At 33.0% G+C, this 23,945-nt stretch overlaps 1 protein-coding gene across 1 annotated transcript in view; it reads right to left on the bottom strand.

Annotated features, from left to right (window-relative positions):
• Positions 1-5,482: 5,482 nt before the first annotated feature.
• The window catches only part of LOC106662511 (hydrocephalus-inducing protein homolog), a 42,803-nt gene continuing 24,340 nt past the window's right edge, over positions 5,483-23,945 (bottom strand). Inside the window, exons 45-82 of the mRNA XM_014386663.1 lie at positions 23,782-23,895; positions 23,441-23,719; positions 23,279-23,373; positions 23,097-23,222; positions 22,852-22,960; positions 22,585-22,742; positions 22,339-22,501; positions 19,762-20,246; positions 19,591-19,708; positions 19,374-19,535; positions 19,026-19,298; positions 18,716-18,958; positions 18,573-18,651; positions 18,237-18,455; positions 17,924-18,171; positions 17,502-17,795; positions 17,300-17,410; positions 16,824-17,241; positions 13,775-14,012; positions 13,528-13,716; positions 12,744-13,075; positions 12,151-12,310; positions 11,717-11,909; positions 11,424-11,651; positions 9,468-9,640; positions 9,197-9,401; positions 8,875-9,132; positions 8,257-8,426; positions 8,064-8,199; positions 7,869-8,011; positions 7,652-7,802; positions 7,421-7,584; positions 7,200-7,350; positions 6,899-7,126; positions 6,609-6,836; positions 6,403-6,554; positions 5,915-6,095; positions 5,483-5,831 (exon numbers count right to left, since the gene is read on the bottom strand). Coding sequence (XP_014242149.1) covers positions 5,673-5,831; positions 5,915-6,095; positions 6,403-6,554; positions 6,609-6,836; positions 6,899-7,126; positions 7,200-7,350; positions 7,421-7,584; positions 7,652-7,802; positions 7,869-8,011; positions 8,064-8,199; positions 8,257-8,426; positions 8,875-9,132; positions 9,197-9,401; positions 9,468-9,640; positions 11,424-11,651; positions 11,717-11,909; positions 12,151-12,310; positions 12,744-13,075; positions 13,528-13,716; positions 13,775-14,012; positions 16,824-17,241; positions 17,300-17,410; positions 17,502-17,795; positions 17,924-18,171; positions 18,237-18,455; positions 18,573-18,651; positions 18,716-18,958; positions 19,026-19,298; positions 19,374-19,535; positions 19,591-19,708; positions 19,762-20,246; positions 22,339-22,501; positions 22,585-22,742; positions 22,852-22,960; positions 23,097-23,222; positions 23,279-23,373; positions 23,441-23,719; positions 23,782-23,895 — 7,533 coding nt within the window. The 3' untranslated portion in view covers positions 5,483-5,672. The remainder of the gene's footprint in view (positions 5,832-5,914; positions 6,096-6,402; positions 6,555-6,608; positions 6,837-6,898; positions 7,127-7,199; positions 7,351-7,420; positions 7,585-7,651; positions 7,803-7,868; positions 8,012-8,063; positions 8,200-8,256; positions 8,427-8,874; positions 9,133-9,196; positions 9,402-9,467; positions 9,641-11,423; positions 11,652-11,716; positions 11,910-12,150; positions 12,311-12,743; positions 13,076-13,527; positions 13,717-13,774; positions 14,013-16,823; positions 17,242-17,299; positions 17,411-17,501; positions 17,796-17,923; positions 18,172-18,236; positions 18,456-18,572; positions 18,652-18,715; positions 18,959-19,025; positions 19,299-19,373; positions 19,536-19,590; positions 19,709-19,761; positions 20,247-22,338; positions 22,502-22,584; positions 22,743-22,851; positions 22,961-23,096; positions 23,223-23,278; positions 23,374-23,440; positions 23,720-23,781; positions 23,896-23,945) is intronic.

Genomic DNA, 23,945 nt, shown 5'->3' with positions numbered 1-23,945 from the left:
AAATTCAATAAAGGTAAAAACAAAACACAATACTCTTATTTTGCACTCTTTTCAAATATAGTGAGCAAGTTAAACAACAAAAAGAAAGCTGAAAGGAGAATGAAAATCTCAACTGTAGCACTTTTTACGCTTAGGCATTTCCTGTTCATGGCTTTCGATTAAAATCTATCAAACTTGTTCTTACATAGTCTTTCTTTTTAGTATTTTTTAAAAGAAAGTCACTTCAAGAGTTCAATGATCTCCAAAGAAAATAAAACTTCTGTATATAATCTTTTTTTCTGCAAAAATCTTACGGCATTTTGTCACTGCTTTGACATGAAAGCATGGAATCTTCAGTTTTCATACATCTCGTTTTACCCAGTGCCTCTTAATTAACAGGAGCATGAACTTCTTATTCTGTATTATTCTACATTTTCTCAATTTGATTGGAACGAAACACGAATATGAATTAGGTGTTGGATGTCCACTTCAAATATTGTTTAACTTTTTAAATGGTTGTCTTTTTTAACTTTCACGTTTTTTATTAATTTCATCTTCAACTTTACATATCAAATAATTTCTCTCTTTTTTTTTTTTTTTTCGTTTATATCAAAGTAAGTAAGTAGATTTTCTTTTAGTTTTAAAAAGGTTTTACACGTAATTATATAAAATTACAAATTTTCAATTGTCGAAAGTTAAGTTTATCTATTTGTCCGTTTTATATAAGGGAAGCCTAATTTTTTGACATTTTTGTGTTTTACAGGGTCTACCCATAAAGTGAGTTGTGCTACTCAGGAGATTTTGTTTGCAGTGCCATAAAAATCTACTCTTCACAATACATCATATTCCCTCTTTTCAATTTTGTACGTCAAAACCAGTACTTTATTATGTTTGTTATTAATTTTTATCAGTATTATCCCGGTGAAATTAAAACATAAAACACTTTATAGAAACATACAAAAACAACTTTGTATATATTTTTTTTATCAATGGTATAAATATGTAATTAAGGACAAGAGGAAAGCATGTTTAATTTTCCAGTTTCACATATTATTTTTATATTCAAAAATAAGAAATTTGTGAAATGATTTTGTACAATTCATTTTTTTATAATGTAAAATACTCATGATGTCTATTTAGTATAATAGAGAAATGAGTATTGTGTTGAAAATACTTGAAATTTTTTTTATTGAATATATTTATCTTAATGTAGGCTTTTTAACCCTTTTTACATAACAAAATGTATTTTCATGTTAAAATAAATATTGTTATGGTAACAGGATTAATTTGTGCTTCATATTTTGTATATACAGAAACAAATGAAAAAATATATATCTTTTTAAATTATATATCCTTCTATCATTGTACAAAATACATTAAGATGTTGACTCCTGATTTTTGTTAATTGCATTTAGCCTCCAACTTCTTATACATCAAATAAATCATATAATTGGTACACAAATAAATTATTTATTCTTATTTTCCATGTGAATTTACAAAAAACTTTTTTTAAATATGTTTTTGATTTACGTTAGGTACACTTTCCTTGGCGCCTTTTCACAGACATCCTTTGGTATGAGAAATGTACTACCAAAGTGGCTGTACTGTAACCGGGGTAATTCAAAAAGGAAATGTCTCTGGTTCCTCCTGGCAGGGCCGGATTGTTACTGTTTCTGCTTTGCCCACCTTTTTCAGATGATAGTGGGGGGGGGGGGCAGAGGCCTACAATTTTCCTCAAATCCTGTCTGCTGAGAGAGAGAAGTTCCTTTGCCTTCCTTTTTGAGAGAGTTATAAATCAATTAGATTGCCTCATACCTGCTGTGTCTGTCAAGTGAGTTTTTCTTTCTCAAGCCTTTTTTCCATTTCCAACTTAAGCACACACTCCGGTGTACCAGGTTGTGTAGTTGTGGTTCTGGTCCCATGGGAGAGAGGGCCACACCTTGCTGCTTGCGTAGATTTTTGTACAAAACAATACTGAATTCAAATAATTTTTCATATCTCTCCTTCATTGGGCTTTTGAGCTAGTTTATTTATTTATTTATTTACAGATCGAAATCCACTATAAAAAAAAGACATTTTACAATAACAAAAAAAATATATAAAAAGAATAAGGACGTATATACATGGTATACCATAAATGGTAAATATAAAAATACAATTAAAGAGTAAAAAACTGAACAACAAAAATGAAAGACATAATTACTAACCAAATAAGGCAGAGGAAACAAAATAAAGCTGAAAGACAATTGAAACTACAATAATTAGGTACATATTTAATGAAAATAATGCTCTTTGTAAATATACAATAAGACTAGAGTGCGAGAATTAGTTGAACCAGTAAATGAAATAAATTGTAATAATTTTGTACAGTATGAAATATAAAAGCATTCAACTAAGGTTGTAGGATATGGTTTTTCACAGATTGCACAGAACTATTGAAGAAGTCAATGCTATTGCAGATGTTGTTACTCTTGATCATCATTCTGTGTAGAGGAGAAGAGAGCATGTAGTTAGAGCTTTGGAATTCAATATAAAATAATTTATAGGTTTTAAGAGAGTGCGAATGGACATGTAGCTGTAGTTGAGAGAGGAGAGAAAGACTATCAATGAGATTGTTTAATAATTTAAATACAAAAACAATATCAAGATAATCCCTTCTTAGTGCCAGTTCGAAAAGTTTAAATTCAGAGCGGATTCCAGGGTAGGCAGAATTCGGAGGAAGGTTGAGTTTGTAGGAAAGTTTTTTTAAAAATTTGTTTTGTACAGATTGAAGAATTTTTTGATAATTTAGATAGACCAAACAGGTGTAGCATATTCTAGTATGGGTTGTGCAAAAGCTTTATAAAGATGGACAAAACATTATATTATTTTTACTCTTCTTGGTTGCACAAAATGGAAGAGCATCACAACAAGTCCAGAGGACATTTTCTGTTTCCTTGTGAGTTTAGATGAAAAGGAAGAAGCATGGGATTAGAGGATAAATAGTGGATAAAGGATGTTTCCCATAAGTGGCCTTATTCAATTTTTGAAAAAAGGCCATTTTTCTTGAAAAGATTTTTCTTTTGTGTATTTGATTAAGAAGTATTTTTTTATTTAGTTTAATATTTACATTAGTTGTTTTATTTTGATTGTTAATTGATGGTTGTCAAACTTTGACTTCACCTTAGTTCATTAACATTTTTATTTAGACTTTATCAGAGTCTGTGTTAGCTCTCTTCTGGGTATTAATGCATTCTTCAAAGTAGCTTTCGACTATCGCAATGTAGTCGACTTGCCTTACTTGGAACTTACAAAATGCGTCTTTACATGTTTGCACCTGTGATAAGTATTTGATACTTTTTAAATAAAAATATTTCTTACATAAGAACAAAAACCAAACTCAAAACATTGGGCTTCTCTCCTCTGGGGACCTTTTAGCGACACCCTCATACAGCAGTTTTGGTGCGGCGGTGCTGCTCTGTTGCGTATCCCTCTCCCCTGCAGAATCTTTCAGTGGCTGATACTGTAAAGTATCGCTGCCGAAGTCCTGCTCTTTAGAGCTTCTCTCTACTGCAGTTTCTTTCGGTGTCGTGCCATTAAACTGAAGAGAATCAGTGCAGCAGTCCTGGTCTTTTGGGTTTCTCTCTCCTGTGGACACTCATACTTCAGAGTATCGAAGCAGCAGTCCTGTTTTTTGAATCACGGCTCCACAAGTTTTAGGATATCCCCAACTCTAATGTATTTTTACCGGTTTTCCACGAATGACCCCCTCACACTGATGGGGGTATGATGTCTTCAAACAAACCGATTCCTGAAACGTATTAATATAATTTGCTAATTATATTAATATTAATATAATATTGATTCAAGCTAATAACGAGAGCAGTATTGAGTTTATAAAATGAGTTATAATGTTAATACAAATTGTAATTAAAAATATATAAACATATACGAACAAATACGATAAATTCACATGAGAACAATTAGTATTACATGCAATAAAACAGGTCAATTATGGTAATAAAATGAATAATGTAAAACTAAAAGAGGATATTAATATAACTAATAGATATACAGTAAAAAGGAATAATCTGACCGAGTGTTAGTGTCCAAGATGCTGCAGGCTGGATGGAAATGGAAAAGATGGAGCTGGGTGCTGGAATGAAGAGATGATCCACAAAGTTTGTAGATTCTTGACTCTCAGTTCCGCAGATAATAAATGGGTACGCGAAGAAACTCATAAAGTGAGTTGGCCCAGATGTACAAAGCCTCAAAGAAGCAATGGAGAGTAGATGCCAAAAATTGGGCAGAAGGAAAGGAACGCTTCTGCAGGCCAGCACACTCGTTGTCAACTCGTCGCACTGATTCGCACTTGTCTCCCCACTCTCCGCACCGATTTATCAAAACTCTGTATGCAACTAAGCCTACAGCCGATTGCACCTTCACACCTGCTTATACACTACTTAAAACTACCTTAATATTATTATACATAGATTATAAATCCACTCTAGTTTTTAGCAAATTGTTAAATGAAAAATAACCGTTTAAAAATAGACGAAAAATTAAATAATACCAGATTGACCACAGCACCTGTTCTATTTGGCTTCTCTCCTCAGCAGACTCTTTCAGCAACATGCTCTCATATTGCAGATTATCGGTACGGCAGTGAAAGTATGAACATAGTGGGTAGAGTCAGGGCCAGCAAACTATCTTCATCATCTTCTTTGTTGTACTTTTCTTTAACCCATCTAATTAGGCTAATTGACCCTTTCTTTTCTCTATTGTATGACCTGCTTCCTCTCTACTTCAGGCCCACATCAGTCAAAGATAAAAATATAAATATCATGGTGCTACTGTACAGTACTACCTCTTTTTTTCTTTTTTTCTACTATAGGAATTAGCCAGGCCTCCCTACAATTAATATTGTTAATTTTTGCTTTTAATTTTATTTATAAGTTTCTTTTCTTTATTTCTTCTTTCTTTCATTCTTTCTTTTTCTTTTTTTTCTTAATTTCTTTTTCTTTATTTTCTTTCTTATTTTTTTTAACTATGCTCTGTGCAAACTTTGTACAAAGGCTTATCTACAGTTAAAATATTATAGCTCTGAGGTATTAGAATAGTGATTTTTGCCCACTGCAGTAGCACAAAGAACATTCATAGGCCATGTGGAATGTCGAACTTGCTTTTACAAAGATATAAAAAACTAAGATAAATATTCCAAATAATTTAAAAGAGAAATTCTTCAAATAGGCAGAATTGTTTGCCTTTGAGCATATTTATATAGCACTTTTTTTTTTGTTTTGTACGTGTGAGTGTTAAATCATTATTAAGAAGTTTAAAAATTACATAATATGTACTATTTTTTAAATAAATTATAAAATTTGCTGTTTCATATTGATTACAGCTTGTGAATAGAATCAGTTTTAATAAACAAAAAGTAGTTTTAAACAAAAGAATAAAGACAAAAATTAATCAACATTAAACATGTGATTACATATTGTTTTAAAATCAAATCCAAAAGATCGTTAGTGTCAATTTCACTTTATTTCTGTGCATTATATACCAGGGAATTTTGAAGTTGATGTATAAAAGAATGTGTGTGAGCGCCCCTACATGAAAGACTTTCTGTCGTGGACGTGTGAAACTTGTGTGCGCTTTGGAAAAAGCACCATGGATCACACATGGATTACTCGTTCGAATGGGATCTACCTTCTTTATTGCGGTGCAGTGTAGATCCCCTTCAGGTAAAACGTCCAATATATGTGGTTGTAGTGCGTGTTGTCAGGGAAGATCGTGAGCTTAGCTGCCAACGGGACCTTCTTTTTCCCCTGGCCTACTTCCTTGTCGTTGAACTCAACTTTCAATTCGATTTCCTGCAAATTGTTAAACAATAAAAACACTTTTTGTACAGTTTAAGTTTTTCTTTTAAAAGTATAAGATTTATTTTATTTTTTACCTGGCCTGCTTCGAGTTCAAAACATTCCGGCTGAATTTCAAACTTAGAACTGGACGGTGAGCAAAAAAATTCTACTGTTTTCAAAAACGGATTCTTAAAGTGTATTGTTTTATGATGTTTTGTCTTTATGATAAAAGGCCCTAGTGGCCTAGGAGGCAAACAGTTCACAACTATTGGATACCTATAACAAAATAATTTTAAGCTTACACAACATAGTCACATGTATAAATTTCTGTTAACGTGTTTTTCATTTACAAAAACAAAACACTTTTTTAATAATAGGCATTTTATTTGAAGTACCTACGTGTTAACATTACAAAAATTAATTTAAGTAATACATGGAAAAACCATGAAATGGCAAATTGCCACTATGGCCCAGAAAAAAGAAAAATCAAACCATCCATAAAAAGAAAAAAATGTCAAAAGTTAAATATATAGTAATAGTACTGACCTAGTGAGATAAATTATATATTGAAAATTTTTGTTACCAGTATCTTCCAGCGTCGTGTGAAACGAGCTCAACTTGCGTGCTAAACTTCCCAACATCCATGGGTTCAAAACATAGCTTTATATCCACACTATCTGTTGTGTCATCTTTCTTTACTGTACCATTTGGTACTTTAATGTACTCATCATTGCACTGAAATATTCATTTTTAAAAGACCTGTTTAGAAAATAATGTATTAAGTTTTACATATGCATTGAAGCTGCAGGCCATTTTGTTCATCAGCTTTGGCCTGAGGACGAACGGTATCACCTCGCCGATAGCCCCTGTTAAATAAGTCGTTGGCTCCGGCAACGGCCCATTGGCAGTCAGAAGGACCAAGAAAGGAAACTTGCCTAATTCTGGGCTGTTGAATTCTATCTTCAATAGATCTCCTTCCATTTTAAATAAAGGCGAAAACTCAACTTGCATAAATCCCTGATAACAGTTACAATTTTATTTACAATTTCGTTTTTCAATTTAAGTTTTTTTTTTATTACTTCGCTGTTAGGCCCTAGAAATAGTGGATTGGCTTGAAGACACTTAATTGGTGATTTTAAAGTGATCAAGACTTCCCTATCAAGTGGATTTGCAAAGGGAACCGACTTGAATATTGGTTTTCTCACATCTGTGATAAATTCCAGCACTTTGCTTTTATCGAAGCCTTTTGTCATTAAATTAATTTTAAAGTACATGTACTCTTGTGTCACTTCATTTGTAAAAGTCACCTAAGTCAGTATTAAAATTGTTTAAACTGATTATTTACTCTTATAGAATATATAGAATATTCAACAAGCTTACTCTCCATTTGCTTTGGCCTTCTTTATAAATAAAAAATTTAATTTGATATTCCCTTGTCCCTGCAGATGGAAGGTCTATGTGAGAAAGCCCTTCGACTTTACATGCAGTAACTTCTTGGTCCTTATCTTTTTTACTGATAATCACCCTCATCCTTTTCATTACAAATAATTCATTTTGTAGTAAGATAAACTAAATACAATTATAATCATAAAAAAAAATACTTTTGCGGTTCTTGAAGCCAGTTTTTCACATTTATACAACCAACAAATGATTTTTTTGCCAAACAATTCCAGTTTAACGTCGCCTCGGCTAATGGGGGATCAGTTGTTCCAATTAAATTGTACATAATTACATTTCCATCTGGGAATGACAGAAATAGTGATCCCTGAAATATATACATTTTTAATCGCATGCTTACAACTAATATTAATTTTTTTAGGGTTAATATTTACGGAATGTTTTTGTTCTAGTTTTGTACTGAAGATTGGGTGATATGTCACGTCAATTTTACATTCACTTTCTGGAAAAATTTCCAACTTTTCTGGGCAGTTAAAGTAAAGTCCACTCACTACTGGTTTTAAAACTATTGTGTCATATGAAGAGCTAGCGTACATTAAAAAAAAAATTAGTACTTAATTTTAACTAAAGTCAATAGAACAGGGGACTTACTTGAAACAGACTGTTATGGATTTAGTTTCTGGTTTTCTAACATTGGACTTGAAAGTTATAGTTCCTTTTGGAGACGGAAGTTCAATGCTTGTTCCTGAGAGGGTCAGTTTAACTATACTCCCATTTCCAAGTTGGCATTGCACCTAAAACATTAATACACAATATTTGCCAATTTATCAAATAATTAAAACCAACCTCTCTTCTGCAAGTCTTCATTAGTTTTATAGGGAAAAAGCCCACTTCGAGGATCAAAGTTGTCCCAGGACTTGAATATCCTTCGCTTGGATGAATCGAAAAATATTCTCCAGCCGTGGAAAAATCCCATTTAAAACTAATGGAAAATCCCCAGTTAAAATGACCGCTTATTAAACAATACCTTATAATTTACCTTGTCCCCAAGTCACCATTATTTACAAGTGCAATTTTTTTAACAATATTGCATCCGATTGTGACTAAACCAAATGGCAATTGTTCACGATCAAGAGCAATGTCCCAACCAATGCCAACACCTTTCACTATAAAAAGATCCTTAACTATGCTTTGACAATAAGCATTAACCTGAAAATAAATTTAGCATGTATTCTGGTAATGTAATAAATTAATACATTACAATTAATTAAGGTTTTTTTTTAGTTGAGATAAAAAAGTCAATGGCACGAGCGGGATTCGAACCAACGATGTTCAGCTGGATATGCCGCTGCTCTACCACTTGAGCTGTCGTGACCTTGATCCACTCGGACACCAACTTCCTATCTCAACCCCACCTTTTGAATTTTTTAAAGGTGGGATTGAGATAGTAAGTTGGTGTCCGAGTGGATCAAGGTCACGATAGCTCAAGTGGTAGAGCAGCGGCGTATCTAGCCGAAGATCGTGGGTTCGAATCCCGCACGTGCCATTGACTTTTTTATCTCAACTAAAAAAAAACCTTAATTAATTGTAATAAATTGGTCAAGCAGACCACGAAATTAGTGAATTTAATAAATTAATAGTGTATTAATTAAAAAACCTTTTCAAAATAAGAAAGGCCTCTTGTCTTAGGAGAGAATGTTGCAAGAACATGCAATTTTTCTTTTGGCTTAAGCGTTATTGACTGAAAATTCACAACTTTTGTTCTGAAACTGAAAACTTCTGAAACCGGCCCAGCTATATTGAAATGGACAGCGGATAAACCGAGATTGATTATTTCAACTTCTCTTTCCACAACTTTGCCAATTTCCACTCCTCCGAAATCAATTATTCGGTCTCTACGGTTGGCCACAGAAACCTTTAAAAACAATTGCAAATAAAATAACTGAATTATACAAGGTATATGGATTTAAATAGATCACCTCGAAACTTGTTCCTTCACCATATAAAGTAATATATTCTCTATACACTCCATTCATGAGCAAAACCATTGTCGTTTGGTAATTTCTAATTTCAAAAGGTGTAAACTTGATGAGAATATTTGCACTAGCTCTTCCATGCACTTGTATGCTTGTTAAACAGAATTCAAAAGCAGAATCTACTGGAGAATTTGTGTACCGTTCAACTCTGCAAAATTCCACATAGTTATAGAACAATTTTTCTACAGGCTTGCAAATTTAAGCAATTACTCACGTTAAACATTCTTCATCGAGGTTTTTCAAAACCAAAATGACACTCTCAAAATTTGAGTCAAATTTTTCGTGAGCAATGCAAGGCCCAAAATCATGAGTGTAGAAACTAAATTCATAACTCGGTTTTACAGAAGAGCCAGATAATTGGATTTTATACTCTGGCCCTTTTGTAATCTAAAATAAAAAGTTGCTTAAGAATATCATTTATAATAATTAAATCTTCCAACACATTATTATAGGTATTACATAACATTAAAATGTTCAATGCCCTTCAGGGGTCAAAGTGTTCCGACCAGCCAGATGGCTGGTCATAATAATTAAGAAAATAATTTTTTTTTAATTTGACACCAGGGAGAGTAAAAATTTAAATTTTTGCACCATTGAACGTGTTATAATCAACATTAATACATTTTGTCAGAATTAATTAAAACAATCACTAATACTATTTATGTACATCTTGTGTTAAAAACTAATAATAAAACAAGAACAATGAAACAGAAAAAAAAGGAGGTGAGAGTTGGCCTTATGCCCCAGTATATGATTCCTCAGGTGGCATGCCATGCTGGGCCATTGATGTTCTGGGTGGCATTTCCTTGAACGCCTATATCGAATTGGTTCTTTGCGAGGAAGATCTCTAATTTCACAGTAGTATTACAAGACATAATCAAAGAACATGTAGTGCCGTTTGCACCCCACATCGGTAAGAGATTGGAGGCTAATGCAGGATAATGCCAGGTCCCATAGAGCACATATTGAGTCTAACCCGAATGAGGTTGGAATTGAGTGGTTGGCCAGCTTGAAGTCCAAATTTGAACCTAATCGAACACATTTGGGACCAACTTAAATCGTGAGTATGATGGCAAAACACAGGTCTTAACACCCTAGAAAAACTGAAAATGACTGTTCTTGATGAATGGGAAAGAATTCTTCAGGAATTTATCGGAAATCTTTTCCAAGTAATATAAAGGCGTTTAACGAACATGATTTGTGCCAGAGGTGGGCATACTCAGTATTAAAGAGGATAACATTTTGTTTTACATTTCTGTTTTGTAATTTTTTTTTTTGTTCTTTACTCTTTTTTAATTACGTAATAAGCATATTCTTTTTAAATGCTTTATTTTTTTACATCCAAACCTATTTTTGGTATGCAAAATACGAATAAACCTAAATTTCTCAATTAATTATACACAATTTTTTCTAAATGAAGTTTGTGTCACAGGCGGGATTCGAACCCACGACTTTCGGCTCAATACGCCGTTTCTCTACCACTTGAGCTACCATGACTTCAATCGCCCATGCCACAAACTTCTCATTTCGACTCTCTGTTTATACCAATTCGAAACGAAAAGTTTGTGGCATGGGCGATGGAAGTCACGGTAGCTCGAGTGGTAGAGCAGCGGCGTAGTGAGCCGAAAGACGTGGGTTCGAATCCCGCCTGTGACACAAATTTTTCATTTCAAAAAAATTGTCTATAATTAATAGAGTAATTATATAATTAAGCATAAGCTGATAAAAATAATTAAAAATTAGTATAAACCTATTTTTTTTTCATTTGTCCATCAGTGTATATCGAATCTTCTAACACATAATCCTCTGGACTCAAATGATTTTTTGATTTTGTTGATTTGATTATCAATACTCTTAGACTTCTACTATAATACAAGCACTCAAGCTCATTATGTAAAAAAAGTGGGATTGATGTTCATTCTTCCCTAGTAAACTTGTTAGTAATAATAATAAAATATAAAAAGACCATGGAGGAGTAGTATTTGCCATGTTAGTGGTTCTGGGTTTGAATCCCAACATAGCCCATGGCTTTTAAATTGTAAATAAAATGAAAAAAGTATTTTAAAGTGGTTTGAGCGCTCATCCGTGACACCCATCGAGAAATTAAATGTTAAATCCTATTATACAATGGAATTACATTACTAATTAATTTTTTTTTAAATCTACTTACAGTTAGTCCGACTGGCACTTTAGAAAAGTTACTTTTGGACTTAACTGTCACTGTTATAGTGACATTTTTTTCTGCTCCTTGGACCAATAATCCCGTCATCGAACTGCAAGTAATATGAAGACTTCCCAGTGTATAAACGTCAGTTGGCAGTTTCCATGAGTAGTACCATGGCAGTATGCCAAAGTTTTTCAGTTTGAAATAAATATGGTAGGGAATCATTTGCGTAAGCTAAAATCATTACATTGAATTCACATGTATTAAATGTAACTTAAATAATGCACAATGTTACTGACCCGACCGGTGTCTATGAAATTTGTTGACGTGTGATCGAGTGGAAAAGACTTTCCATTGACCATTTGAGCGACGCTGCAAACTGTCTTATAACAACGGGTCTTAACTTTGAACTCTAGAGGCGCGTACATCTTTTCAATTTTACATTTGGCAGTAAACCAAGTTTCACGAACTATCTTCGGTGTAAAATGTAAACTAAAATGTCAAAAAGTAAGTTATAAAAACATGCTTGGCTAAAAAGGAAAACAATTTTATTATATATGTAAATGTATATGTGCAAACATGTGGGAGGAAAAAAATTGGCAAGTTTATTCTTATATTTTCATAGAGTATTTACTTATAAAAAATTGTAAAAATGATGAACTTTTAAGGTAAATGAAAATTCAAGAATTGGCAATTATAGAAACATATTTTTAAAATACATAATTTAAATCACCTTATGATTGTTTCACTTTTGGGCGGAAGGACACCAGATGTAGGACTAACATCGATAGATTGAAGGCCATCAGGTGTATAGAATGATTCTTGACAGAAGTGATAATTCATTTCATAATCTTCATGATTTTTTAGTATAGTCTCACCCCTTGTTGAACAACCTTTATGCAAAAAGAAAAGAAAATCAGGTTTAAGTAGTAAGTCCAATATAATGAATGACCAATCTTTTTATGTAAGGTCTTGGTTCAAATGAAAAAGTTAGTGCCACAAGCGGGATTCGAACCCACGACCTTCAGCTCAATACGCCACTGCTCTAACCACTTGAGATATAAACCTACAACCTTTCAAATTTTCCCTCCTTTTTGCCATTGAGATGGTGAGTTTTTGTCCAAGTGGATCTAAGTCACGATAGCTCAAGTGGTAGAGCAGCGGTGTATTTAGCTGAAGGTTGTGGGTTCGAATCCCGCTCGTAACTCTAACTTTTTCATATCAACCAAGACCTTATATGAAAAGACTGATTAATTGAAAGAAGTAATTTGGTCTTTCGGACCACTAAATATAATGGATTTAATAATGAATAAAATTTATTCATACCTAATACTGATGGCTCTAGTTCAAATCGACTCGGTTCAAATGTCACATTTGGATTTGAGACGTTAATTACAAAAAGGATGTTATGATCCAAAAACAATTCAGGAATTGACAATTTCCATAAAGATTCGTACAATAGAGGTTTTATAGTTTTAAAAACGAATTCCATCTCCTCACTCATCCCTGGTTTGATTGTACCAAATGGCGTCGTACAGACAAAAAATTCACCACTCTTCGGCTCACTTCCTGGCTTGCCAGGTATAATTTCACAGCCACCTTCATCCTGCCATCGGTAGTAATATTCAATTTTGGTCGGATTCAAAATATTTAGTTTCCTAAAAAATTTATTTATTTTAAAGGAACAAATTGATATTTATAACAAATAAAGGTTTTTAGTTGAGATAAAAAAGTCAGTGTCATGAGTGGCATTCGAACCCACGATCATTGGCTAGATACGCTGCTGCTCTACCACTTGAGCTATCGTGACCTCGATCCACTCGGTCACTAACTTCCCATCTCAACCCCACCTTTTGAATTTTCCCTCTTTTTTGCCATTTTTTAAAATTCAAATTCAAAAGGTGCGGTTGAGATGGGAAGTTAGTGTCCGAGTGGATCGAGGTCACGATAGCTCAAGTGGTAGAGCAGCAGCGTATCTACCCAAAGATCATGGGTTTGAATCCCGCTCGTGACACTGACTTTTTTATCTCAAGTTAAAAACCTTAATGAATTGAAAGATATTAATTGGTCAAGCGGACCACAAAAATTAGTGAATTTATAACAAACTTACTTTCTAAATGTCTGACCAGTTCCAACAGTTTTGATTTCGATAACTGAGGTATCTTCAGCGTATTGTATTTGGTTCTGGTATTGAGGCCTTCTTTTTAAATAATCCGACTGTTCTGCTTCAATATGGCAATAAGACATTTGAGAGATACCTCTCAAAAAGACATGTTGCTCTTCATCAATTCCTTTTATTCTACAATATCAATATTTATTTAAATAAATGGTAATATTTTATTGTAAACAATACTCACTGAAGGCTTAGCTTGGCTAAAAAGTTGTCGATACACCTTGGAGCAAATGTCACTTCACATTCCAACTCTTTGAAACCCTTGACTGTCCCTTCTTCAGGGGTCACTGTAAAGGCGTTTGTAATTTTGGCGATTTCTTCAGTGCTCAACCAAGATTGCAATGAACTCACTCGCCTTAATTCAGTAGTTGAAGGAACTGTCGTCCAGGAAGTCTCAGTTTTGTCTAATTTACAATATTGATCTGCAAGAACAAAATTACATAAACTTTTCATTTGATTCTTGATCTCCTAATCCAAACAAATCAAGGGTATTTTTGCTGCAATTGTAATTTTTTGTTGACATTTATTGAATGTCAAACCCATATATCAGTTTCTTCATTTATCCAAAAATTATACTCATATAATAAAGAATCATAATTTATAGATTGATTTTGATAAGCCTAACTGCAGCACAAATGTGCAGAATTGAGCTTAAATTTTTCACAGCCTCACTTCTGGTTATGGCATCCAGGGCCACCTATGTATATATTATGCAGGGTGGGCGACCAAGACCCGAGGGTTAAATGCCTGGGTAGACTCGTACCCCATCCCTAAAAGGTCCGGGACTTGGTCGGTTCACGTGTCCTGCATAAACCTCTTGGACTTGTTCACAAACCCCAAGATTTTGGACAATTTTATCTCGGGGCCGGACCTAAAACTTGTCAGTCTTGCCAGCAAAGTTAGGCTCCAGAGGATGTCGACAGCTACTTCATATTGCCTCCCCCCCCCAACATATTATGTTTTTAAATATATAACCCATTCCATTCTTAAATACATTCTTTCACCACATCATCTCAGATCAACCCATACACTTGCCAAATTGCGTACAATGTAAACATCACAACAGGAGTGACCACAAGACACCCTCATAATACATGATGCATACAACCTCATCAGTCTAACCACCAAACCTATCTATTTATTTATTTACTTACAGATCAAAATCCACTATAAAAAAAGACATTTTACAATAACAAAAAATATAAATGATATATGTAAAAATACAAATAATATATATAAAAAGAATAAGGACGTATATACATGGTAATAATTGAGTTTGTAGGAAAGTTTTTTAAAAATTTGTTTTGTACAGATTGAAGAATTTTTTTTATAATTTAGATAAAATGGGTTCCAAACAGGTGTAGCATATTCTAGTAGTTGTTGTACAAAAGCTTTATAAAGATGGACAAAACATAGAGGAGTTTTAAATTCATAGGTGTTCCGGATGATGAAACCTAGCATCTTCATAGATCTATTTTTTATTGAAGAAATATGTTCTTTAAACTTGCGCTTTTGATCAAAAAGTACACCAAGATCCTTTACGACCTCAACTCGCGTTAAAAGAACATCATGGAGAGTATAGAGATAAATAAAAGGTTGTTTCTTATGAGAGAATGTAGCATTTGGAAACATTAAGAGCAAGTTTGTTATTAGAGCACCAGGTTAGCACATTATTGATAGAATTTTGTAATTGTAAGCAATCAGAAGGAGAAGTGATTATGGAATATATTTTCAGATCATCAGCAAATAATAAAAATTGAGCAGAAGGGAGAGCAAGATGGATATCATTAATAAATAAGAGAAACAAAACTGGTCCAATATGAGACCCTTGCGGGACTCCCGAGGAAGCCGCAAAGGGACATGATTTAAATGATTTTATTTTGACTATTTGTTTTCAGTCGGAGAGAAAGCTGGATAACCAATTCAAGATAGTTCCAGTGAAACCATAATCCAATAGTTTCCTTAACTGTATTGTGTGATTTACTTTATCAAAAGCTTAAGAAAAATCAGTGTACACTGAGTCTACTTGGTGTCCAGAGTTTATTGCATCTAAGATGTAATTTTGAAATGTGAGCAGGTTAGTAACAGTTGATCTATTAGAGCAGAAACCAAGTTTGGTGAGGTATAATAAAAGATTTAATGTCATTTTTAAGTTTATTACAAATAATAGAATCAAATATCTTGGAGAACATAGATTGAATAGATATTGGTCTGTAATTGAAAACATTAGATCTATCGCCAGCTTTATGTAGAGGAATGACAAAAGTGCTTTTTCAAGCATTGAGGAAAATACCTGTTTTTAACGACTGGTTCAGAATATAGTGTAAAGGAGCAATAAGAGCCGCAGAACAATTTTTAACTAATATAGGAGGTATGCAAATGGGACCAGAAGACTTTTTCACGTTGAGTAATGAGATAGAATTTAGTATTTCATTGTGTGAGATATAGTAATAAGAGAAAGTGTGAGAAGATGGCATAAGGAGAGAGGTTGTTTCAGGTAGGGAAGTGGGAAGATCAGAACAATGGTCATAGACTTGGGATCCTATCCATGTAGATAAGGCAAAAACCAGCTTATTTCAATCTAAGTTCCAAGAACTATTCTTATTTATAGTTTTTTTTAAGTATTTAATCAATTTTAAAACGTAGATTGTCTCTGATCATACTTTTTTCAGTATTAGAAATATTGACCACTTTTTCACTCATGTACAATCTGGATCAAGGTATCGTCTTGAAGAAGAAAGCAAATTCAGTTGATACTGCCAAGCTTTCGTCCTATTTTAAGGTCATCATCAGGGCAAAACAATCTTAAACATGTCTACAGATCGACTTATTTATGTTTTTTATAGGCGATCTCAAATATGTCAATGTGGTAGACATGCTCTGATGATGACCTTAAAATAGGTTGAAAGCTTGGTAGTAAAACTGAATTTGCTTTCTTCTTCAAGACCATACCTTGATCCAGTCTGGTCATACTGATATTTCTGCTATAATTATCGCTGTATACGTCTGCCTGACGAGTTCAGCATTTTGTCAACTTCAGTAATTATCTGTAGATATAAATGGCAAAATGCAAAGAAAATCAAGGTTCATCACCAACCAGATCTTAATACAATATTTCCCTACTTTATACAGCTAAACATTTAAACAATAAAGTAAACCCTCTTTGCACCTTTTTTTCTTGTAAATATCGAATACTAAATTCTACTGATGTTTGGAAAATATTCTAAAAGTACCTTCACTATTTGTAATATTTTTAGGCCGATTGATCCTATGTTTGTGTTTCTGTCTGAGGTAGTGTCTCACAGAAGTGGCGCCTTTCATTACAAAGTTGGACGAATGATGATCTTTCGGTGTACAAATTGGTATGAGCATTTGCTTCTTGTTTTTATCCAGTTGCTCTTCACTTTCAACCTCAGCAACCAGGTCATGTTGGCCTTTGGCGCTTTCATATTTATCCTTGATTAACAGTTTTTCATATTCATTGCCTTTAACTGTTTGGTCTTCGTCTTCAACAGATGACGATTCGTTCTCAAGCTCCAGTTTACAAGTCTCCCGCTTCTGCAATATCTCCATTATTTCATGCCTTTTCAAAAGAGTGACTGGTGGATAGAAATTCGGTCCCAGAGTTCCAATAGAGACAAACGGGAAGCCCTTGATTCAGATCATTTTTTGTTATTTATTATTGTGATCGTTTAATAATGTAAGTTACCTTTTTGGTACGCCAATCTGCAGGGGGGTCTACTTTTTTATAGCGAATTGACCAAGAAAATTCAGCCGGGTGCTCCTTTAGATTTTGCAGATAAATTTTTGCCGTTCTTTTCTGTTAATTATTAAAGAGCAAACGATCATTTTAACAATTAAAAGTGTTTAAAATAAATTATGACATTCAAAATTTATAATTCATTTAACACCTGGAAGAGATACGATATATCAAACTTGATTTCTGTTTCTGAAATATATATTTCAGGCAAATCTGACGTCCCTGTTACTAAAAATGGTATTTTGAAGCTGTTTCGTCCTGATGGTTCAGTGATTGTCCTATAATTAGGTTGCATTTCATGGTAAACATTGCCAGCGGCTAGATATTCTTTCAACTGATTAATTGTCACCACTCCTCCTGTGAGTAATGTCACTAACACTTTCTCCTTGCTCCAATCCACGATTGGGCTCTCCATCTCAATTTTGACAAATTTGCATTGTATTACCTAAAATATTTAAAAAAATATATATTTTGTATTTTTTCATTTTGCGTTGAACATGAGTTCTTTCTACATATTCATTTTACCAAGAATTTCTAAACTTAAAAAATTGTAAGTAAATTAGATTTAATTACTTCCATAATTGTAATACATTCAGTCGGTATAAAAACGGCAAATATTTTCTTTTGCCCATTTGCCAAAATAAATCCACAGCTTGGAAAAAGAAGAATGCTATTAGGTAGGTGAGACCACTCAAACAAGTACATAATATTTGACAAATTCACTAGTGTAAAAGATATTATCTTCAAGTCATTAGCATTACAATTTCCCAAGGCAATGTTGTACAGATGAGTTGCCCAGTCTGTATTCTCAAATATCATTTCTGAAAAAAAAGGAAAAAAGTCCATTTGACAAGATACAATTTGTTTTGATAAATAGCTGAAATACCTAAGTCTTCTGGTTTTATTATGAAATCAAGTCCATTTATGCTTATATCATTTGAATAACCATATCCCCTGACGATAATTTCATTGGGTTCGTAAGGATTCTCCAAAACATGAAGTAGTATCCTCATTTCTGAAGTTTCTGCGGCCTCAGGAGCATACTGAACTGACAGGTTGGCATCTTCTTTGGGTCGAAGATTAAATTTTATGTTTTCAGAAATACCTAGAATACAAACAAACAATTCAGAATTTTCAACTTTTTAAAATTTTAATTTGAAATCAACCTAATGTAATTAAGCAAAATGAAACAGCAATGTGAAAATGTTCACTTCTTACTTACAAGCATCCATTTTTTGAGTGACATTTTGTGAAGGAAGTAAACTCATATGTTTGTCAACTTTTAAAATATCAACTAGCACCTTAAATTTTTTTTAAATTAATAAAACAAGCAATATAGGCAAATTCCAAACAGAAATTATTTACAGTTGTTACAACAGGCCCAACATTGCGGAAAGTAATTGTTTCTGTATGTTTTAATCCCATAATACGATTCCCAAAGTTCAATATTGTCTTTACAGTTTCATCAAGTTCATCTTCTTCTATAGTCTTTGGTTCAATTATCCGAATCAACGGTAGGACAGCTCTACCTTCAGCGTATAACCGAGTACAGACGTTTTTACTATTATTCTGCATTTTTGTTTTTATTTCTAATTTTATTCGCAATTTCTACATTAAGGGAAATAACAGATTAGCATTTGTATCTGGCATGCAATTTATTTACCGTATTACTTACGTCAAGGCACTTGGGCTTGAATTTCAAATGTACAGTTCTTGTGCTGTATGCTGGAATGTACACGACGTATTTGTGACTGTTGCCAGTCAATGAGAAACATCTTTTCGCTTGATTACAACTGTCTTTTCCTACGTCCAAAATTTTAAATTTCACACAAGACGCTATGGCGCTTTCATTGTTGATAAAAATGGACACTGCGCTCATTCCACCAAGGATGGTGTTGAAGAACATTATCGAGTTTGTCCTTTTATTATACACTTCAACTCTGTCACCCTATGGGAACGGTGGATCAAATTACAAAAAACAATGCATGTAATAATCTGTTTATGCTGTTAAAAAAAATTTTACCGAGCTCAGGTCGACTTCATCTTCAAATTCAATTTGGTCAAGACCTTGTAGAAGTTTTCCAATGTTAAAATTTACCTTTGGCACACAGCCTGCTACTACAAAATTTACTGGAATTCCTGCTTTGTACTCTGGTCCTGATTCACTTATGAAAAGTAAATAGTTCTAAAATGGTTTTTAATATTAGAAAAAAAAAATTTAAATTAACAAATCTGCATACTTCATTATACACAAGTTCTTGCTGGGGTGAACAAGTAACAATTATCTCAACCGAAGATCCAGGAAGAACCGTCCCTGATGATTTAGATACATAAAATATAGGTGCAAATCGCCCCAACCTAAAATATTATTGATTTTATGTTTAAAAAAATTTGTTGTTTTATAAACTTGCATTGATTTCCTGATTGCAGACATGGATATTTTCTTTTTTCCTCTAGTAGAAGTAGTTTCATCACTGTGTTTTTTAAACAGCCTCTTTTTAGAATCAAAAGCAGTACTTTTCCTTCCTTTATGTGATATTGCTGAATTCCCTTTTCTTCTGCTTACTACTGATTGTTGATGTTTTTTGTTGTGACCCGCCAAAACACTTTGGCTTTTCTCATACACTTGAATTATACTTTTCTTCCCTTTTTTAACTTGACTATTACTTCTTTTTATTGAATCTTGACTTTTTTTTAAACTATCCACAAAACTCTTTTCTTTTAACGTAGTAGAGGATACTACATGCTTTTCACTGTCAACAGATCCTCTCTTTTTCCCTTTTTTGTTCATCATTCTACTCAACCGTTTCATAACACTTACAATACTTTTATTCACTTTGTACTTTTCACCAGCAACATCATCCCCTTTGGTTTTTGTCCGAAATGCATCAGAAGACTGCAATAATTGGACTATTTAATAATTAATACTTTCCTAATTATTTATCATTTTATTTAATCTATTTAAAAACTTCTTTTTAAAGTGTTTTATTCACAAATAACCTGGATCTTGGTATGATCAGCATGGAAAAAAAATTCAATTGTTATCTGCCAAGCTTTCAAACTATTTTAAAGTCGTCAGTGTAAAACAATCTTAAAGATGTTAGTTTTAATGCTAACACCGAAAAAAAAAAAAAAAAAGTGGACAAAAGTGGCTCTACCCTTATTCCTGTAAGAAAAATGTCTTTCAATATTAAAAAACAAAAAATATCTAGTCCGTTGTCCAGTCAAAAATTTAAAATTTAATAAACCTGTAAATTCAATTTCACATTGCTCACGTAGTATTAAAAAATTGGTATTAAGAAATTAAAATCTATAAAAATGATGTAAAAACAAATGTAATATATGTAAAATAAAATAATTAAATTAATAATAAATTATATGTAAAATATAAAAAAATCATATTCCAGGCATTGCCTTGAAAAAGAATTTTAAAAAAACATTCGAAATGTTGGCAAATTAAAGAATTGAGCACTATGCTGTGTTTTGTGTATGACAGCACATCCTACAACCCAACATCGTTGAATATAACAATCATAAATAAAAGAAAATCTTAAAGATGTCTATAAATTGACTTAATTAAGTTTTTAATATACGGTTGCAAATTTCTTTGAAGACGTAGACCCAACATTGCCAAGGACTGTAACACTCAAGACTTTCAAAGAAATTTGAAATCATCAATTAAAAATTTAATTCGTTTTGCTCTAATATGACCTTAAAATAGGTCAAAACTCTGTGGAAACCCGGTAACGGTGAGACACATATTAGAGGAATGTAATAAGTTAAGAGAGTACCGAGAATGGTGTGACCTACCCTCTAATCTGGAAATTGTTCTTAAGCATAACAAGTCAAAGATAATCTTATTAGGTACTTAAAATTGATAAATGTGTATGGATACATATAACCAACCACACGTGGTATATCTTCATTTTGCAGTGTGAATGTATTTATTAGCATGGATGTTGAGGTATGTCTGGGTGTGAATGTCGAGTAGATCACAGGTCCGCCAAATTAGTTTAGGTAATTATATATTTGTTGTGTGATGTGAGGGACAGTTCACCGCAATCAAGGTTGTAGTAATACTACTGAGATGCTGCGACCTCTCCAATATGAATGTATTTATTAGCATGAATGTTTTGTGTAAATGGACGTGGATGTTGAGGAATATCAAGTACTCTACAAGCCCGTCAAAAGGAAATTAGTCGAATGAATGAATGAAATTTTGTACATACTGTATTAATGTATTTATTAGCACGAATGGAAGTCGGTAGGATGATGACTATCCTACTGACTTTTTATTTAGTTGTAAGGGCAGGACCTCAGTCATGCACTTGTTCTCTGAGCTAAGCCCTGCTAACTGTAGATTAGGTAATCATTTTCTTAGCATGAGTGGGTATTGTTAGTGAGTCTGTAAATATTGAAGTGTTTTTAACAAACCACGTGGGGGATGGTAGGAACGAGCAACAAGCCTCCTCTGTTTGGTCGGTAGGAAACAAAATTAAAAAAAGAGATATAGTGAATGATAGAGATAAATAAAATTGGTGTCCGAGTGGATCGAGGTCACGATAGCTCAAGTGGTAGAGCAGCGGCCTATCAAGCCGAAGATTGTGGGTTCGTATCCCGCTCGTGCCATTGACTTTTTTATCTCAACTAAAAACCTTAATTAATTGTAATATATTAATTGGTCAAGTGGACCACGAAATTAGTGAATTATAGAGATAAAGTTGAAATGAAACAAAGAAAAATGCGAGAAGCTTATATACGTTAGGTGCCGGCAAGACCCTAGTAGTTAGCCAGCCGAAAAAAAAAAAGTCAAAAGTGGCAGATAATTGAATTTTTTTTTTTTTTCATCCAGACCATATTGAGATTCAAACTATTTCAAAACTACACAAGTATATTTTATTATAGCAACCTTCTAACTGCAAAGTTGAAGTTTTACAGTGTGTACACTTATAATACTATATTTTATTTTTAAAAAATAATTTCTATACCTTCTTTTGTACCAGTCCTACATCACTTTTCACAAAGTGTTCTTTCACTAAAGCGTACACAAACTCAAATGGCCCTGTGTTTTCTAACACAATCGGCAAATTCATCACAGCATCGACTTCCATCATACCAAAATTCAATTCATGCGAAGGCTGTATGACAAACCTAAAATCACAGTAATAACATTGATCCGTGGAAATATTAATTTTTCAAATATCAAATTTTAAGCTTTTTTTCTTTCTATTTACATTGAATATAATACTTTAATCGACACTGGGATTGGTATTGAAGCGACATGATCACGTATTGATCTTGAATTCAATGTGCCTTTCTTAAGAACAAATACTTGCAAGCTGAACATATGCTCCTTATTCAATTCCAGGGCAATCTGACTGCATGCAAGAACCTGACAATTTTCAAAATTAAAAATATAATTAAATACTGTTATTTACAACAATCTGAAGTGACAATTTTTAAAATTTTATTACAGATTTTTTAAAATATATTTTGCCTACCTCAATTTTTAGTTTTGAACCACTTTTCACCTTCATGAGATTGTCCTTCAATGAAAAAATCATAGATGGGTCAAAAAACTGTTGTTTCTCTCTCACAGGAAATGAAACCCTGAATTCAAAATTTTAATTCTTATTAAGTTTATCATACAAAATCATTCTTTAATCGAATTTAAGCTTTGTGTTATTTATAGCAATATTATCAGTGTTTCTTTTGTAAGATAATTATTTATAAAAGATGCACTTACTTCAAATATATGTCTGAGTTTCCTTGATTATATACATAAAAGAATCTAGTAGTCTCTCTATTGACTTTTACAGTTCCGAAGTTTAGATAATTCATGTCCAAATCTTCTGTGCCATCTTTTAATTTCCTATAAAGTTTATTAGTAACATTTTGTCAGTAAAGTCTTATGATAAAGTCACATACGTGTAGCTAATGTCAATAATGATGTCTTCAATTTTCAGTTCGAAAGGTATTACTTCCTCAGCGATGCGTTCACCCTCTTTTGGTACATGGTACAGCTGAAGTTAAAGTAAAAATTTATTTTAAAAAAATAATTAGCCATATTTTATGAGTGCTTTTGTTTACCTCAAAATGCATGTCTTCCCTGATCACATGTGGTTTATCGGCATAGACAGAAATAGTAATATCATCTACACCGTTGTGCCCAACAATGCCAGTAGTCTTTGATATTACAATCCCATTCATCCTCAGTTGTTGAGCATTTTTGAGGATCCAACATAAAGGGACTCCGCTGTCATTTTTCATCCTCAGCTGCTCTGTAGCAGTCCTGTAGAGAAACTCGTGGCGTTTGAGCAATTGACAAGGTATAAACTCAAGTGTTGGCTTGCAAGCTGTCATTGAAATCTAAAATGGAAAAAAAATGTGCTTAGTTTTACAATTTATAACAGAGACATTCAGCAATTAACCTGAATTACTCCTGGCTCTGGATTGTTTTTAATAGAATAGATTAAATTTTGAGTAATAAAGCCGACTGACTCCAATGGATGGGCCCTTACTGTTAAATACGCAAATGATCTTGACTATAAAAAATAAAAATAAGTCATCAATTTATTATCTGCTATCAATAAAC

Source organism: Cimex lectularius, unplaced genomic scaffold (genome assembly GCF_000648675.2).
Source record: "Cimex lectularius strain Harlan isolate CLEC.00 unplaced genomic scaffold, Clec_2.1 scaffold193, whole genome shotgun sequence".
NCBI classification, from domain to species: domain Eukaryota; kingdom Metazoa; phylum Arthropoda; class Insecta; order Hemiptera; family Cimicidae; genus Cimex; species Cimex lectularius.
Note: the sequence above shows the minus strand (reverse complement) of the source record. Positions and strands in the feature narration are given on the sequence as shown.